The sequence below is a fragment of the Lithobates pipiens genome, unplaced genomic scaffold (genome assembly GCF_037356315.1).
Source record: "Lithobates pipiens isolate NorthernLeopardFrog02 unplaced genomic scaffold, aLitPip1_a1.2 Scaffold_16, whole genome shotgun sequence".
NCBI lineage: Eukaryota > Metazoa > Chordata > Amphibia > Anura > Ranidae > Lithobates > Lithobates pipiens.
The window spans coordinates 50,146,712-50,165,893 of record NW_027507748.1 but is presented as its reverse complement, the minus strand read 5'-3'; the positions used below and the strand labels follow the sequence as shown (position 1 = coordinate 50,165,893).

At 41.6% G+C, this 19,182-nt stretch overlaps 1 protein-coding gene across 4 annotated transcripts in view; it reads left to right on the top strand.

Annotated features, from left to right (window-relative positions):
- DSCAM (DS cell adhesion molecule) overlaps positions 1–19,182 on the top strand; it is a 730,792-nt gene that overhangs the window by 470,486 nt on the left and 241,124 nt on the right. For all 4 annotated transcript variants that reach the window (XM_077479889.1, XM_077479887.1, XM_077479888.1 and 1 more), the window contains exon 21: positions 13,344–13,497. In XM_077479889.1, coding sequence (XP_077336015.1) covers positions 13,344–13,497 — 154 coding nt within the window. The remainder of the gene's footprint in view (positions 1–13,343; positions 13,498–19,182) is intronic.

Here is a 19,182-nt window from a genome sequence, read left to right as displayed (position 1 = left end):
GAACATCCTCCACTAGTCTGGGTAGGTTTTCCATGAGATTTTGGAATTCGTCTTTGGGAATGTGTGACCAGTTGGATGTGTAAGGTCAGGAAGTTAACAAATGGCAACTGTTTGATTTTAGACTAAAATGAACAGAATGATCTTCAATGATTTGCACTAGGGTCCTTTGTGACAGTTTGATAAATTATAAGAGACAGTAAAAAACATAAAACACTCCCAATCCACATCCAGCTTATTGCAAATGATTACACTGTGCCATTTGAAACAGACTATATATCCCTATATAATACCTGACCATCACGCCTACTATATATGGGCTTGTATTTCAAAAACAATATGCATTAATGTCCCTTTATGGCTGCAGCAGTCTCCACTCCATTGGCAAGTAGACATGTGCATTCGTTTTCGTCCGAATGCATTTTCGTCCGAATTTCAGCTATTTTTGTTTTCGTTTTGACAAACGATAACGAAAGGCCAAAATCCGAAAAACGAAAGATCCGACATAAATAAATGCTTTATTTTCGTTTTCATTGTTACAACAGTTCGATATAGAATAGGAGATTCGACATGACTCTGACAACAATCTGTGTCTATAGAACCTGTGGTCGAATGTGCCTAACCTTACCTCTATTAGTCCAAGATTATATAGAGAAAATATTCGACAGAGAAAAAAAATTTGACAGAGAGAAAAGATTCTGCAAGTTACTGTCCTAAAAAGTGTTTGGGGACCCGGGTCCTGCCCCAGGGGACATGTATCAATGCAAAAAAAAGTTTTAAAAACGGCCGTTTTTTCGGGAGCAGTGATTTTAATAATGATTAAAGTGAAACAATAAAAGTGTAATATTCCTTTAAATTTCGTAGGGGGGGGTTGTCTATAGTATGCCTGTGAAGGGGCGCATGTTTCCTGTGCTTAGAATTGTCCCTGCACAAAGTGTCATTTATGCAGGAAAAAAAGTCCTTTAAAATCACTCGCAGCTATTATGAATTGTCGGCTCCGTAATACAGAGAACACTCATTGAAAGTCATTGATAAAAAAATAAATAAATAAATAAATAAAGCGTGGGGGTCCCCCAAATTCAATTACCAGGCCCTTCAGGTCTGGTATGGATATTAAGGGGAACCCTGCCTCAAATTTAAGAAAAAATTTGACGTGGGGTTCCCCCTAAATATCCATAACCAGACCCTTCAGGTCTGGTATGGATATTAAGGGGAACCCCACATCAAATTTTAAAAAAAATTGACGTGGGGTTCCCCCTAAAAATCCATACCAGACCCTTTATCCGAGCACGCAACCTGGCAGGCCGCAGGAAAAGAGGGGGGGACGAGAGAGCGGCCCCCCCTCCCTCCTGAACCGTACCAGGCCACATGCCCTCAACATTGGGAGGATGCTTTGGGGGTCTGTGACCCCTCAAAGCACCTTGTCCCCATGTTGATGAGGACAAGGGCCTCATCCCCACAACCCTGGCCAGTGGTTGTGGAGGTCTGCGGGCGGGGGGCTTATCAGAATCTGGAAGCCCCCTTTAACAAGGGGACCCCCAGATCCCGGCCCCCCCCCTGTTTGAAATGGTAAGGGGGTACAAAATTACCCCTACCATTTCACAAAGAAAGTGTAAAAAATGGTTAAATAAAACAAACACACTTTTGAAAAATTCCTTTATTAAAAATAAAAAAATAAAAAAAAGATTCCAGCGGTGGTAATCCACTCTTGCTATCCAGCGACGGACGGTCATCTCTCCAGCGATGTCTCATGTCATCCAGCGCAGCGAATCCATCCTTCTTCTGTCTCCTCCACGGAGACACTGCAGGCATTCCGGCGGCTGACGTTTCTTATATACGGAGGGCGGGGCCACCCGTCACCTGACCCCGCCCCCCTCTGACGCAAGGGGAAACCGGGGGTTCCCTGTGACGTAGGGGTGACCCGCACCCCTCTGATGTAACACAGGCAGGTTTCCGTTACATCAGAGGGGGGCGGGGTCACCCATACGTCACAGGGAACCCCGGGTTTCCCCTTGCGTCAGAGGGGGCGGGGTCAGGTGACGGGTGGCCCCGCCCTCCGTATATAAGAAACGTCAGCCGCCGGAATGCCTGCAGTGTCTCCGTGGAGGAGACAGAAGAAGGATGGAGGATCGCTTCGCTGGATGAGATGAGACATCGCTGGAGAGATGATCGTCCGTCGCTGGATAGCAAGAGTGGATTACCGCCGCTGGAATCTTTTTTTAATTTTTTTATTTTTAATAAAGGAATTTTGCAAAAGTGTGTTTGTTTTATTTAACCATTTTTTACACTATATACTATACTATACTAGCTCCGTCGAATCTTCTTTATACATTCGACAGACACCATAAGCCTTCCAAGACAGATTCGACCGTAATTCATGTGGATTTTCATACGAATGCAATTTTTGAACGAAAAACGAAATAAATAAAAACGAATTTCGGGAGTAACTAAATAAATTAAGTTTTCGGACGAAAACGAAATTCCGAAACGAAATATTTTACTCTGCACATGTCTATTGGCAAGGCTTTCCAGAAGATTTGGGGAATTTTTACCTGCTTGAGCCAAAAGAGCCTTTGTGAGGTCAGGTACTGATGTTAGATAAGATACCTGTCTCACAATCTACATTCTATTCAACCCAAAGGTGTTCAGTAGCGTTGAGGTCAGGGCTCTGTGATGGCCGCTTGAGTTCCTTCACACCAAACTTGTCAAACTCCATCTTAATGGAGCTGATTCTGTGTACAGTCATGCTGGAACAGAAAAGGGCCTTCACCAACCACCAAATGGTTATCAGAAGGTTTCCTAAGCACAAGTGTCTAAAATATATTTGTATATTGTAGCATTAATAGTACCCTACCTGGAAACACCTGAGCTTAATATTTTGCAAGGTGTCCACTAACCTTTTCATATAATGTAGATAATGCCTCTCTCATGAGGTCACTAATGCATTTGATTTTCTTGGGTATTCATTTTTTACTACTATGGTCTTGTTTGACTCAGTTTTTGGTAAACTTCTTTATCCTTTCATTTTAAAAAACAACTGTGACGGACCGCCCGGCATCCCGCTTGGGTGCCTCCGCCAAACAGTGCCTCCTGCCCTCAAAACCCTTGCAGCAGACTGACAGCTAATACCAGCCCTTTATCCCAAGCATGCTACACCAACAAGATGTTGAGATAAAAAGGTATTGAACAGAAATACTAATATAATATTATAATATAAATATTTTTTGACATTTTATACACTTCAAAAATAGGGTCAGTCATCACATGAACAATAAAAACAAATATTGCATATTGGAGTAAACATTCCACAATAGTCATATAATGAGGTAAAGTTGCCACAAGACTAATAACATCATGTAGGATTACCAAACAGACAGAAACAATAGGTGAATCAATTAATAATGGGAATTCACACCTAGGAGGCACACAATGGGAGAAAGATACTTAACAGTAAACACATTACACCTTAATAAACAGATTACAGCAGGAGACCGCAGCATCAGGTTGTATTGTGTCGATTATAATCATCTGCTTTGAGTCTCTGAGTCTAAGAGAGGGTTAAAGCAGTCAATGCTGGTTGGGCTGTCTAGATCTCAATAAAACCGAGGCCCCAAACCTGTATCTGGGTCCTCCAGTTCTCAGAAACTGTGTGTTTCAGGGAGACTTGGACTTGAATCCAAAGTAAAACTACTCCAAAGGTCCCTGAGGCACACTTCTCCCAAAGAATATAGACCCCTCAAATGCAAAGGCCCATAGTCAGTAGGCAAGAGCCTAGCCTGCAGTCTCCCCCGAAAGCCTCTGTCCCTGTTGGGTCTGTCACAACAACATTTCTTAGAAACATACAATCCAGACAGACAACAAAATATGCAATTTCAATACCTATATTATATGGATTACTTGCCACAGGATTTGTAATGTTCTCTCTTGGATTTACATACTGTACATTTTCACATTGCACAGTCAGGTGACACATGTGGTTCCTAATTAAGCAGTTCATCTAACTCAGGGGTCTCCAAACTTTCAAAACAGAGGGCCAGTTTAATTTCTTTTCAGACTTAAGGAGGGCTGGACTACTGACAGTGGGAGTAAACAATGCCTTATCTTTGGTGTTATTGTGCCATCATTGGTATCAGTGGAAAGAACAGTGCCCCATTGCTGGTATCAGTTGGAGTCAATAGAAGGAATTCTGCCCCATGGTTGGTTTCAGTGGGAAGAATCGTGCCCTTTTGATGTTATAAGTGGGAGGAATAGTGCCCCATTGTTGGTGTCAGCAATAGGAATTAGGCGCCATTGTTGGCGTTGGTGGATAGGATAGTGCCTCAAGAGCTGAATAAAGGCAAGCAAAGGACCACAGTTTGGTGACCATTGATCTAACTGGTTAAACAATTCTGTTTCCTTGGTCATCTATCCACCTTCAGCCCTCTCGGACGTTGAATAAGCATTATTGGCTCTGTCCTGTGAGCAGGGAGCTGACCTACAAAGCAAAGAAGTAGAGTGAATGTACTGACTAGCAGATGTCTGTGTATCACAAGAACAGTTGGCCAAAATTCCAAAACCTTTGACTGGTAATAAAAAAAACACATATACATTTCACCTGTGTATTTAGCGGTTTGTCCGCAGTACCAGTTTAAATAGAGGCATCTCTCTTTGCAATATTAATTAAGGCTCCAGTAATCAAAAGACCCAGCTGTTCAGGGGCTGCTCGTTGGCCCATTTGTTGTAACCGCCTGACTCTGTCGAGTTATTACTCTATCTTGAAAATTCAGGTCCAGCTTTCTCAAGGGTCTCTCAGATAATTGATTCTTTTAGTTTCTACTCTGCTTTATGCATAATTTGGCAGACATCCATAGTTTTCTGTCTGCATTCTCCATCTCCTCATGCCTCCCGAGTAAGACACAATCTCCAACGTGTAAATTCTAAAAGAATATCCAGAAATATATATTTCTAAAACTCCTGCTCAGTTTTATTAAGTGAGGTTCAGACTAGCTGCCTGGAATGCCAAGGGATCTAAATAGATCTAATAAAAATTGCTTATTAAAAAATGTTACCCCCCACCCCAACACACACACAGGACTCCATGGTTGACATCTCATTTTTCAAAGAACCATATTTGGAGGCCTTAAAACAACTCCTGCTTTCTTATCTAAAGGGACAGTCACAATATGTGTACCACTGGGTGGCCAAGATCATTAATAACCCTGTATGCAATTTGCTACGTGGCTAATATTGGAAATGCCATCATTTATTTGCCTGCTTTGAGTGCTGTAGTCAATTAGATTTAAAGAAGTGTTACTGCTAGGACCAAAAACATTTCAGCATTACCAAAGCAGTTGGAGACCTTGTCACCAAACTGTTCATTTCAACAACAATCTTGCCATATGATTATATGTGCATTTAACTTATTTTATGTCTATTATTTAGCAATAAAAGCCTCCCTTGTGTAGACTTCCAAAGGTCCTGAGACTCAAAGCTGTCATTCAGTTGACACACCATATCATTCGTTTTCAACCCTTTTACCCCAGAGAAAACCCTAATATCATTTTCAGGTCTTGGGGAACCCTTACTGAAATAAATTCATCTGAGGGCAATGGCAAAATGCCTTCTACATTGGTTGTCAGTAGGCAGAATAAAACCTTTACAGTGGTGTTGGCCATAGAACAATGCAGGAACCATCAAATTATGGGGTCAATCAGCAACAGCTCAAGGAACCCCGAGCAACCTTTGGAAGAACCCTGGTTGAGAATGCCTGCTCTATAAAGCTGGAAGTTACATATTAGGTTATGTAGGCTGTAGAGCGTTGAATGGTGGAGCTGGGCAAGTATTTAGATAGTGAGGTCTGACAAACCCCAAACTGTGTGGCTTTGTCAGGTAGGCTGTACTTGTTTTTTGAAGTGTTGTTGCTCATAATGATATACAGCTTTATGTCCTAATATGTATCTTTTACAGCTATTTCCGTATATGGATTGTCCGTAGATAAAATGAATGTATATAAAAAAAAAACTGAACAAAGCCAGATATAAAAGACTTAAAGTATTATAAACCCAGGAGCCTGCATTCACTATATCTGGTCTCCCACAGTACACAGAACAGGGAAGTGCAATTGTTTTAGTAAATTTAAACTGCTAAATACCCTTTTCTCATCAGCAGTATATACAGTTGTGCTCAAAAAAGTTTGAATACCCTGGCAGAAATTGTGAAATTTTGACATTTATATTGAAAATATAATCACACAAATGGCCCTAATCAAAAGTTTACATACCCTGGAATGTTTGGCCTCGGTACAGACACAGAAGGTGGCACACACAGGTTAAAATGGCAATTAAATGTTAATTTCCCACATTTGTGGCTTTTTAAATCACAATTAGTGTCTGTTTATAAATAGTCAATAAGTCTTGACCATGCAGCTCTTTTTTTATTCAAGTATCATTGTATTGTGCCCCTTAAAAACAATCACACCATCTTTTTCCAGAGCAGCCTGTATTTCTCCTGAGGTTACCTGTGGGGTTTTTCTTTGTATCCTAAACAATTCCTGTGGCAGTTGTGGCTGAAATCTTTCTTGATCTACCTGACCTTGGCTTGGTATCAAGAGATCCCCAAATTTTCCACTTCTTATTAAATGATTGAACAGTACTGACTGGCATATTCAAGGCTTTGGGTATCTTTTTATGTCCTTTTCCATCTTTAGAAAGTTCCATTACTTTGTTACGCAGGTCTTTTGGCTGTTCTTTTCTACTTCCTCATTGCTCAGTATCTAGCCTGCTTAGGGCATCCATGTGAGAGCTAACAAACTCATTGACTATTTATACACAGACACTAATTGTGATTTAAAAAGCCACAAATGTGAGAAATTAACCTTTAATTGCCATTTTAACCTGTGTATGCCACCTTCTGTGTCTGTACCGAGGCCAAACATTCCAGTGTATGTAAACTTTTGATCAGGGCCATTTGTGTGATTTCCTTATGATTTTAAACTGAGCCAAAAACTGTGATAATAAATGGCTTCATGTGATCACCATCTTTGAATAAAAGACAGTTTTTTGGCCTGATTAGTCGCATTTTAATATAAATGTCAAAATTTCACAATTTATGCCACGGTATGCAAACTTTTGAGCGCAACTGTAGCAGTCTTGAGACGTGCATCAGTGTACAGTTGAGCACTGGTCAAAGCCTGTAGGAGGAGTTTTCATACTGCACTGACTGTCCTATAAGGCTGCATTATCCCTGACTCTGTCTGGACAGTCGCAATGTCGTGGAGGGGACAAGACCTGTAAGTTACCTAACTGCAGCAGAGAGATGTCAAGTGTCTTGTCCTTACAGATAGGACTGTACTATGTGGCAGAGCTGTATAAATCTTAGAAGTGGAAGGACAATAATACAAATCCTTTGGCAGTAAAAACGTCTCACTAATATACATTTCATGCTATTTAGCGGTTTCTCTGAAGTTCAGATTTAAGAGATGCTTACTGGTGAGCACAGGGGGCCTATACTGCATCTCCTGGCCTTTTCTTCCAGGAAGTGAGCCATATTCTCTATTGTTGGGCGACTGGGCCAGCAGCCATGTGGCATTGAACGGACAAGCACTGGTTCTTTGAAAACCACAATTTTTTTGTTTTTGGGGGGAGTAGTAGACAGAATGGAATAGTATTAGAATCTCTGTCAGGTTTGGAAAATGGTAACAGGAAATTCATCCAAAGGAGACAAAGAATGAGGTTCTAACCCTTCCCCACTCTTAAAAAAACAAAAACATGTTTGTCTTGATTATATACTTTAACTATAGTAATAAGAATTCTCTGCGCTGTCTTGGGCCATCGCTTACATTACATTAGTGTTAACCCTTATGCAGAGGTGTGGGATTATATGGTGATTTCATATCAACCTGATGTCATTTTGCAGATGCTAGAAGCCATAATTACATGTTCTTCATGACTTATTCCCTAGGATAACCCTAGAACGTGATCACACGCTGAAAGAAAGTCTCTGGCGTTTTAATGAGGCAGCCGGCTCAGCTTGTTGTTTTGAGCCGTAATCTTCACTTCGCTCAAGGCAATCAGGGAGATTCTAATAAAGCAATTTTACAAAAACCGAGGTTACATACAGAGCTTATTGGTTCAAGAGTTTACTGCTGGCTGATGAAATGCATTTACTTATTCCTGATCATTACTTTTCTAGAAGGTTTCTGCTCATGACTGTTCGCTTGAAGAACGTGTCCTTAAAGGTCAGATCTGGTCTAATTAAAGAAAAACTGTTCCAGCCAGGCGAACTATGTATATCTATTGTCAACTTACGAGGTATAGGGGGCTTCAACTGTGGCCCCTGAGGTCACCATTGGGACGCAAAGTAATTCCCATTTTAATGTGATGCTACAGGACACTGCTAGTATATCACAGTAGATGTCCAGAGACTGCAGATATGCTACAGGAGTGATTGTAGACTAGGGAAATGCTTCAGGGCTTGGAAATAGCCTGTGGACTTGTTACAGGAGACTATTAAGCTAGTCATAGATGGATGGAAATTTAGGCAGTTCAGCAGGGACCAGCCGAATTGCAATCCATCTATGAGCATTCCCACTCAAAAGAAGTCAGTCTAATAATCAACTTCTGCCAAACAGGAAGGTTGGAAAACTTTTGTTGATCAGCGGCTACAGGCAAGCAGAGGAGAAGGAGTCCCAATTGTCAGAATACAATAGTACAGCTGGAAGTATTCCTCCCTCCACCTCAGTTGTAACCCCATACACATTATTAGATTTTCTGCTGATTTTTGTCTTCAGATTTATCAAAACCATGTAGTACAAGGGCCTGCCTGACTGCATACAAATTGGGACTCTTAGCCCTTGTACACACGGTCGGAGATTCCGACAACCAAATCCGTTTGAGTAATTCCGATGGATTAATTCCGGAAGAGGTCCGGAAGTGATGTTGCATACACACGGTCGGACTAAGTTGTCAGGAAATCCGATTGTACATAACGTGATGATGTTATTTCGTTACGACGGGACTACGTTCAGGCTAGTAGCCAATAGCTTTGGTCTAGGAATTTGATCTGAGCATGCGTGGCACTTTGTCCGTCGGAGTAGGCTACACATGATCGGAGTATGTCCGATAGGAGCATTTTGTCGGAAAATTTTACCGGCAAGTTGGAAAACTTGGTCCGTTGGATATTCTGACGGAAACAGTCCGATGCAGACCACACACAGTCGTAATATCCGACAAAACGGTCCGATAGGAAACATTCCGTCGGAATCTCCGACCGTGTGTACAAGGGCTTAAGGTTTGACCTCGTATTTTATGGTTTTGGTAAATCTGAAGACAAAAATCTGCAGGAAATCTAATAGTGTGTATAGGGTTTTGGAGAGCACTGCTATTGCAGCCTCCCACAACTGACTGCATTGAGTCAAGGGCCGCCCAACAAGTTCTAAAGAGCTTCAGGTTTGGCACAAGGGACTGCAAGGGTTTTAGCAAAACATTTTTGAAGATCCCTAACATCTGTTTTCTACCAATTATTAGTCGTTTTCAAACTGGTTTCTGAACAGTAGGGTCCTTATTGTCACTCGAGCAATCTCAATGTGGTAAACTGAAAAGTTGGACGGAGGAGTCCTAAAGCTAAATTCCAGGAAATCGGCTACTTTGTAAAAACTTCAGGCCTACCATGAGCCAAGTCTAATGAGGTGTCTGCCTCAAAGACATCTTTATTATTCACATCTAACAGGTTTATTGTGCTCCAGGAAGATAACTTCCTGAGCTCCGAGCTGCTCACTGTGGTCTCAATTCCTTTAAGAGCAGAGTCACTGAAACAGCTATGTCCACCCCTCCCATCCTTTTGCCCATTCATAGAAGCCTTTGTATTATGTGAACAGATTCACAAAATACAAAGGCTTCTGTGAATGTGCATCAAAAGGGAGGGGTGGGCATAGTTGCAATGTGTGTCCTCTGGGAGTGCAATAAACCTGTCACAGTAATGTAACTTCAAGTAATAGAGATAAGTCCCAGAGGAGACCGTGACATTAACCTAATTGGACTTAGCTCACAGGGTGCTTGTACTTTTTGCAAAATTGCTGAATTCCTGGCATCCAGCAACATTTGGATATCTTTTTGATTATCATTTTAAAATACCAACAATTTGAAGGAAGTGGAAAGGTCCTTTGAAATAAAATTAAAGTGAATATTTACATAGCGTAGGCTTACACAGTGACCCCAACTGTGCCAAATGTGAAAGGGACCTGGGAAAAACGTGCTACATCTCATCTGGAGATGCCCCAAACTATTTAGAAGCTGAATTGTTCTAATCCAGTCTATTATGAATACAGTGTTTTCTTCTTCTTTGTAATACAATCTTATTACATGTTTATTGGGTTATACAGAACCTAGATCAACCTATTTTAGATTAGCCTTTCTCAACCTTTTAACACAGAGGAACTCTTTCTGGTCTCAACGAAGCTCTATGAGTAATTCCTATTCTACAGCTCATAGTGTGATGGTCAGTGGTAAGATGCTCTTTACATTGGTGGTCCGTGGTAAGGAGGCTTCTTACATTTGTGGTCAATGTTAAGAATCCTCATCTAGCGGAAATAATTTTTGGTGTCAGTGGGGACTTATCTGGGTCACAGAAATTGCTCTTCCCTCAAGGAACCCCTAGCAGCCATTGTAGGAACCCTTGTTTAGAAAGGTTGCTAGAGTTGTTTATTGCTAAGAAGCTGATAGCCAGAAAATGGGGTGTTTCCATTTCCACCTACTGTTGTAGAATGGCTGAGAGAGATGCATTGTGTTCTCTTTTGAAAAACGGACTTATGCTAGAAAGGGTTGACCACCAAAATGCTCATTGGTTATACAAAATGGACAAGGTGTTACAAATAGGCTAACCTCTGGCATTTCTTCTGAAGCTAATTTGATGTGGACTGGAGGTAGTTCTAGGCTATCTTACACTGAGAGGGTATGCAGTACCAATAGCAGAAAAATGAATACATTTAAGAATAATTCCAGGTATGGATATTGTTACATTGGTCCAGCTTGGACCAGTGTAAATATGCATATGCCATACCTGTGGAATCCCTCTAGAAGCTGGAAATAATGGCAGTGGGCACCTCTAGCTTTCAGGTCTCGTGTCGAGTGACTTTCCTCTTGCTTTCTGAACTCAGGAGGTAGGCTACTTGGCATGGGCACCATTCATAGATTAAGTTGCATTTTCTCAATGAAAAACATTCTCTGATTAGGCGAGTTAGAGATTTGGGGAGGTGAGGTCACACTGCAGCGCTGTCATGCAGTGCAGAGTATGAAATAAAGCACTACAATACATGCTAATAACACTGTGTGGTGCAGCACAAATTTTAAAAATGTATTATATGCCCTAATTCATGTGCTATGATTAGTTTGAACCCTCAGACCCAGTTATCTAGCATAGTCTCCCCTTGCTCATCTAGATAATTCAAAAGCCAGTGGCACATGCAATATAGCAACATCTGATGCTATATGGAACCCCCACATTCTAAAGGGGATAGTCTACGTTATCTTTGAAGCTGCATGGGAACCATATATCCTAAAGGGGAGAGTCTACTCCATCTCTATGGGAACTATATGGGAACCATAAAGAAGAAATAAAGGAACTCTATCTGTGCCACATCCCAAAATGGAAAGCTAAAAAAAAAAAAAAAACATCAAGAACGTGTTCAGCAGCAGATGGACTTTACTGACACCCACACAAGACCAAAAACTATTTTTGTAAAAGTATCAAATATTTATTAGTACAAATGTTAAAAAGAAGGTGCTTAGAGAGTAGCGTCCACAAAACGAAATACATTTAAAACAGTAGGTAAGGCAGGATATTCTTCATTGGACCCTAGTATATCACCTCCCCTCTTAAACAACAGCATTGACAACAACTGGGGGGGGGGGGTGCATCCAAAAACTGGGTCTCCTCCACTAGTCAATGTGTTTCACTTCTAATGTGTAGCTTCTTCGGGACCAATAATAGAGGATGTCATACTCTGCTAAATATAACAGAGATTTTGTTTACATACATGTATATGTTCTTATTTAAAAAAAAAAACATTTTCATACATTTTGCATTTCATGGCTATGCAAGACATTGTGGTTTAAATGACTGCTTTACATCTTCTATGGACTTACATTTAAAGATGGCAGAGGTCTGTCAATAATAGCAAATAATGTCGGGGGGGGGGGGGGCAGACATAGGGGCTGAGGACTCTCAGTTGATTCATAAGGAAAGAAACAATGGTCTGGAAAAGCTATGTTGTTCAAAGAAAAAATGAGCATAAATGTATTTACATGGTTGAGTTAAATGGATACCTAACGTGGCAGTACTAAAAACGAATAAGTATATGTACCTATGTAGAAACATGTATTTCCTCAAATCGCTTCTAGGTTTATCTAGGCAGGATACAGATATAGTCTATCCATGTATTCTGAAGGGGGTCTTATCAAACACTCCAACCACATGCAAATATAGATATGTCACAACAAGATTAAAGGAGCCTGTATTATGTTCAAAAGGACATGAATCCAGCTATATCCAACTACCCAAGGTAAGAGTCTACTCTACTCCATCTCTGACGCTACATGAGAACCCCGTATCCTAAAGGAGAGAGTTTACTCAATTTCCGCAGCTGCATAAGAACCCCATATCCTAAAAGAGAGTTTACTCCATCTCTGACGCTACATGGGAACCCCATATTTTAAAGGGGAGAGACTATTCCTTCTCCTTGACATTATATGAGAACCCATATCCTAAAGGGCAGAGGCTATTCCATCTCTGATGCTACATGGGAACCCCATATTTTAAAGGGGAGAGTCTATTCCTTCTCCCTGACATTATATGAGAACCCATATCCTAAAGGGCAGAGGCTATTCCATCTATGGAGCTATGTGGGAACCCCATATTCTGAAGGGGAGAGTCTATTCCTTCTCCCTGACATTATATGAGAACCCATATCCTAAAGGGCAGAGTCTATTCCATCTATGGAGCTACGTGGGAACCCCATATTCTGAAGGGGAGAGTCTATTCCTTCTCCCTGACATTATATGAGAACCCATATCCTAAAGGGCAGAGTCTATTCCATCTCTGGAGCTAGATGGGAACCCCATATTCTAAAGGGGGGAATCTTTCTAACATTACCAGAATTCCACATATTTTTATCTACATAGTACTTACATTTATCTTGACATTTCTGCAAGCATAATCTCTACTGGTATGGAAGCTCTTTAAAAATAAAAAATAAAATAAACTCAATAATTTCAGCAATGTCTCTGACCAAATTGTGTTTTTTAGCAGCCTTGCTACAGTTTGAGATGAATGTGCTTCTGACAAATAGTGAACACTTATCTCCCATCTTTCAGGTGATCAGTGAATTTGAAGCTGCACCGGACACCTTTTTCTACCGAATACCAAACTTGAGCCGGAACAGACAGTACAGTGTGTGGGTGGTAGCCGTGACTTCTGCGGGAAGAGGCAATAGCAGTGACATCATTACTGTTGAACCCGTGGCTAAAGGTAACGCTCACATTGTGGCTTTATTGTTGAGTCTTTTCGAATGCGATATTAGAATAATGTGTGTTTAAGGTGATTGTAGCTGTATTCATTTTAACCGTTAGTGAAAATAAAAAGAAAAAAGGATCATGGACAGTACTCAGCTGTGTATTATAGTACACTAAATAGGTAACAATAAGCAATAGTAAATTTAAAGTGAATGAAGTGAACCTGCAGTTTGTCCATGCTGGGCAAAGCAATAGGTACTATTTAAGTATTTGCTTACCAGGGCAATTTTTCATACACATGTTAAAATTAGCATTTTTTGCTAGAAAATTACTTTAAACTATTATATGTTTTCTGAAAGCAGCATTGAGATTAAAATGGGCATGGGCCATAATCCATGCGCCCGGCCCCAAATCTACATGCAGGGTGCCATACGCATGGATACCAATGTTTTGTTTTTTTGAAGCACATGATTAGATCCTGAGGCTCTAATTAGCTTCAAAAAAGGGTGGACTTGGGGCGCAGTCAGTTGTGTGACAATAGTGAATTATAATTTGCTCGTCTTCCTGCTTCTCCTCCCGGCCAATCAGGAAGCTGGTCCTGAGACCCTATTGGCTAAAAAGAGAAGCGGCCGTATTTGCCAGGCAGGGGGAAGGATGTACATGGAGATCAGGAGGAGGCCGTTCTCATTGGAGTGATCTCTCAGTGGCTGTACTCTGCATCGGCACCAACACAACCCGACCGTGAGAGTACCACCTGCAGGGGGCCCAGGGGGTGGTCGGGTGCACTTTTCTGTCAGCTTCTTAGATGTCTTAGTGCTCTGCATCGGTACCTGTGGGGAAGGGGAGCCTGACCGCGTGAGTACCACCCACAGTGGGGTGGTCGGGTGGTTTGTTGGGCGCCCCCCCCCGCCCCACACTTTGGCTGGAGCACCAGCTACGTGGGGGGCAGTTGCAGTTTTTTATGACACATTATTTATTTGCATAAGTGCTTATAATACGTTTATTTTAGAAAAATATAAAAGATGAAGTTGCATCAAGTAAAAGTGGGGGAATAGCCTGTCAAGCCTCCAAAAGTTGTGCCCCCTTGAAATGGCACAAAACTATAATATCCAAACATTTCCATAGGTGATGCTTTGAAAGCCTTTACAGGTTATTGGTTTAGAGTTAACTGTAAATGATGGCTCACTCCAAAGCTTGTGGTGAAACCTCATCTGCGGTAGCCACTGACCGGGAAATTCATAGATAGGCAACTCCTATCCTAATATTGATTAGTGGTTCCAAATTAATAATAACTACTGCAAGTAGGGAACAGACACAAAAGATACATGCCACATCTTTCCAAATAACATTTCTGCTTTATTATGACACAATTGAAGGTTTTTATAGGTATCACCTTAATATTACAATTGTACTTTTATGGTAACAAGGGGCGTAACATAGGCAGGCTAATTCTAATCGGGACTCGAAAGAACCCTGATTAATATAACCAAATAAAATGATTAGTGCCATGCTCACAGTGAGGGCAATACATAGAAAAATAGAATACAATTATATAAAGAACTTTACAAATTTCCTTTTCACCGCTTTAATGTGTGTGAAGGTCAAAGCAAGTGTAAATGGGCCCCTAAAGGTGAAAAAAAAAGCCTGAGGACAGAAAATGAATGCAGTCACCACACCTAAGGACTGGTAAGCTGTAGTATATTGTTTTTGTTGTTTTTGGGTTTAGATACACTTTAACTTTGGCCACCTCTTGACTCTTCAGGCCTGTATAGACAGGAAAAAGCATGTCCCCAGCACAGTTTAACTTCAAAAGCCTCTTAAATCGTCCAAGTCCCAGATGTTACGTCAATTAACTTCCATGGTGTTCTCCCCAGAGCTTTATGAGAAATTTCAGTAGTTGCTTATCGATGAAGAACATCTTTTAATGTTCTCTTTTCTCAGGCCGAGTGGCATTCCGAAAATGGTACTATTTAAGATATAGCTATCTGCTGAGGTGGTAATGTGCCGTGAATAAAATTGTTAGTTTTACATTAAAATAGTTTTGCCTGGTCGCCTTGACGCAGCTTGTCAATTTCCATGTTTCTCACGCTTGCGGAGTTGGCATGCGAGCCTACATTTGCCTAGGAACCCAGACTGTGTTATTTAACTCCCTCCATTCATATCCTCAGGGCGTGTGTAGAAGGGAAGCGCAGTGTTCTTTCTCTCTTCATTTAATTTTTATTATATGCGGTCTTATGAAATGTTGAGCCTAAACGTGTTTTAACAAGACCCAAGAAATCTGAATTACAATAAATGAGGAAATAATTGTGTATCTTAGGGCCAGTTCACACCGTTCGTTGCAGTATTGAATATTAGTTTAACCACTTTAAGACCAGGCCTATATTTCAAACTTGTTTACAAGTTAAAATCATTTTTGCTAGAAAATTACTTAGAACCCCCAAACATTATAGATTTTTTTTCCTAACACCCTAGAGAATAAAATGGCGGTCGTTGCAATACTTTGTCACACCGTATTTGCGCAGCAGTCTTACAAGCGTACCTTTTTTTGGAAAAAAACTTTTTTTGAATTAAAAAATAAGACAACAGTGAAAATAGGGCAATTTAAAAAAAATTTTATATTGTGAAAGATGATGTTACGTCGAGTAAATTAATACCCAACGTGTCACACTTCAAAATTATGCCCGCTCGTGGAATGGCGACAAACTTTTATCTTTAAAAATCTCCATATGCGACATTTAAAAAATTCTACAGGTTGCATGTTTTGAGTTGCAGAGGAGGTCTAGGGCTAGAATTATTGTTCTTGCTCTAATGATCACGGTGAGTTGAACACCGTTTTCATATGCGGGCGCCACTCACGTATGCGTTCACTTCTGCACGTGGGGTGCGTTAAATTTTTAAAAAAATGTATTTTACTTTTTATTTTTTATTTTTACACTGCTCTTTTTTAAAAAAAAAGTGGTGTCACTTTTATTCCTATTACAAGGAATGTAAACATCCCTTGTAATAGAAAAAAAAGCATGGCAGGTCCTCTTAAATATGAGATCTGGGGTCAAAAAGACCTCAGATCTCATATTTAGGCAAAAATGCAAAAAAATTAAAAATAAAGTTGGGAAAAAAAAATTTGCCTCCGCCAGCTCCGGTAAGCGCCAGAGGGCACTCTGGACCTCTCCCGCCACCGATAAGTCATCTTGCAGTGAATCCGCCGCTGAGACCACTTTTAACTGAAAGCAGACCACCCGCTGAGGAAGTGGATACCAGGGTTATGGCAGCTAGCTACTGCCATAACAACAGTATTCCACTTCAAAGTGCCACCGTATAACGACAGCGGGTGGTCCGTATATGTGGTTAAAGAGGTGTTCCGGTCCCCCCAGGAAAAATGAGAAGTCACATTAGGACACTTACCTGTCCAGGGATCTCTCGATGTCGGCACCTCAGTCGATTTTTGGATCAGTTGTCGGGTGCTGCCACCACCATTCCTGGTAAGGGAAACTGGCAGTGAAGCTTCACAGCTGGATTCCTACTGGGCATGTGCGAAGCGAGCTGTGCTTTCTAATTGGCCCGGCGGGGGATGAAGGAGGTCCAAACTTCTGAGGGACAGGTGCCCCCCCCCCAGAAAGGTGCCAAATGTCTCACCGGAGGTAGGGGAGGAGACAGATAAGCGAATGTTACACCTTTGAGTGGAACTCTGCTTTTTAAAGTTTTGGTATCTTTGAGCAGTCCATTCATTCAGCTACCATACCTCTGTAACACACTAAGGGGGTCTATTTAAAGAACATTCATTGGACAAAATGTCAGACTCATTCATGCATGCTGCACAAACTCTGGCTGTAATTTCTCTAATAGAAAAGATATATACCGCATTTTGGCCACTAGCTAGAAGCCGACGACCCCAGGAAATATTCTATTTTCTGGGATCTGCGGTCCATCTTGAGGCCAAAATGCAGTATAAGTCTTCATTGGGGTATTTCAGAAAACTATACCGCGTTTTGGCCACTAGATGGAGCTGATGACCACAGTGATTACTCTATTAGAGAAATTATGGCCAGAAGTCATGCAGCATTCAAAAAAAGCATGTGACAATTGTCCAATTAATGTTTTAGACATAGATCCCTTAAAGTGACACTAAATGAAAGAATTTTATTAAAGGATGTATTCTTCAAGTTGAAGCTCAGTCAAACACTGAATATACTTCTAGTGTTACCAAAACTACAACAGTAAAATCAGTGTGTATATGCAGTAAATCATGCTTGTTATACTCACTGGAGGGTTAATCCTTTGCATTGTGTAAAAAGGCTGTTTGATTCTGTCTTCTCTGATCCTCCCCTTCTTCCACAGTCCCCAGTCAATCTCCTGATAGTACGGAGCCCTTGGGGGCACATGCACAGTTTGGTGTGTGTTGCTAGAGGGTTGTTTTTTTTGTTGTTGGGGAGAGTGCATGTAATCAGCACAGGGCCAATCAGCACTGTTGAGACAGAGGGTCAGGGGTCATGTAGCCTCATCGGACAGTCAGAGGAGAATGAAAACTCCTCCTACAAGCTTTAACCAGTGCTCGGCTAGACACTGATAGAAGTCACAAGACTGCTATATACTGCTGATAAAAAGGTATTTAGCAGTTTATATTTACTAAATTAATTGCATTTCCATGTTCTGTGTACTGTGGGAGACCAGATATAGTGAATTTAGGGTCCGGGGTTTAGAAACACTTTAAATCTACTCCCACCCCTATTCTATCTACTCATTCCAACAAAGTTATGTGAGGGGGGAAATTAGGTTTGGGGGCACACAGAGGATATTACAAATAGGCAGAAAAACACAGTAAGAAAATTTTTAATGATAGGTAGACTGTTCCTGCCATCCTCATGTCCAGAGCCGGTCTACAGCGTCTTGGAACAGCCTATGCACAGGACCGCTAGAGGGGGACCACTCAGAGGATCAGCGGATTAGATAGGTATATCTCCATTCTCCTCACCCCTAGACAAAAACAAGCAGTTAACCCATGCAGTAAGTGCGGGTCCAGCCCCACTGCGTAGAAAAACAATTTTCCTGGATTTCTTCTTTAACCACTTCCCGACCGCCGCACGACGATGTATGTCGACAGAATGGCACGGGCAGGCATATTGGCGTACATGTACGTCCCTGCCTTCCCGCGGGTCAGGGGCCCGATCGGGCCCCCACCCGGTGCCCGCGGCGGTCGGTATTCGTTCGGGAGCGATCCCGGACGAGGGGACGGCCATTCATTCATGGCCACCCCCTCGCGATCGCTCCCGACGAATGAAAATGCTCCGTGACATCACTTCCTCTCCTGTAATGTAAACACAGGAGAGGAAGTGATGTAATCTCTCCTCCGTGTCGGTATTTTTTGTTCCGACACCGAGGAGAGAGGATCGGTGAGTTGCACCAACACGACACTACACAGTAGAACATGCCAGGCACACTCACACCCCCCCGATCACCCCCCCAATTACCCCTGCCCCCCAGTCACAGTGACACCAATGTCATTTTTTTTTTTTTTTGCATTGGTGTCATTTGTGACTGTAATAACTGTTAGGGCAGTTAGGGTTAGCCCCCTTTAGTTCTAATGTACCCCCCTAACCCCCCCAATAAAGGTTTAACCCCGTGATCACCCCCCGTCGCCAGTGTCACTAAGGCTGGGTTCACATTGCAGCGGTTTATGAGAAGCGGTTTATGAGAAGTGCAAATC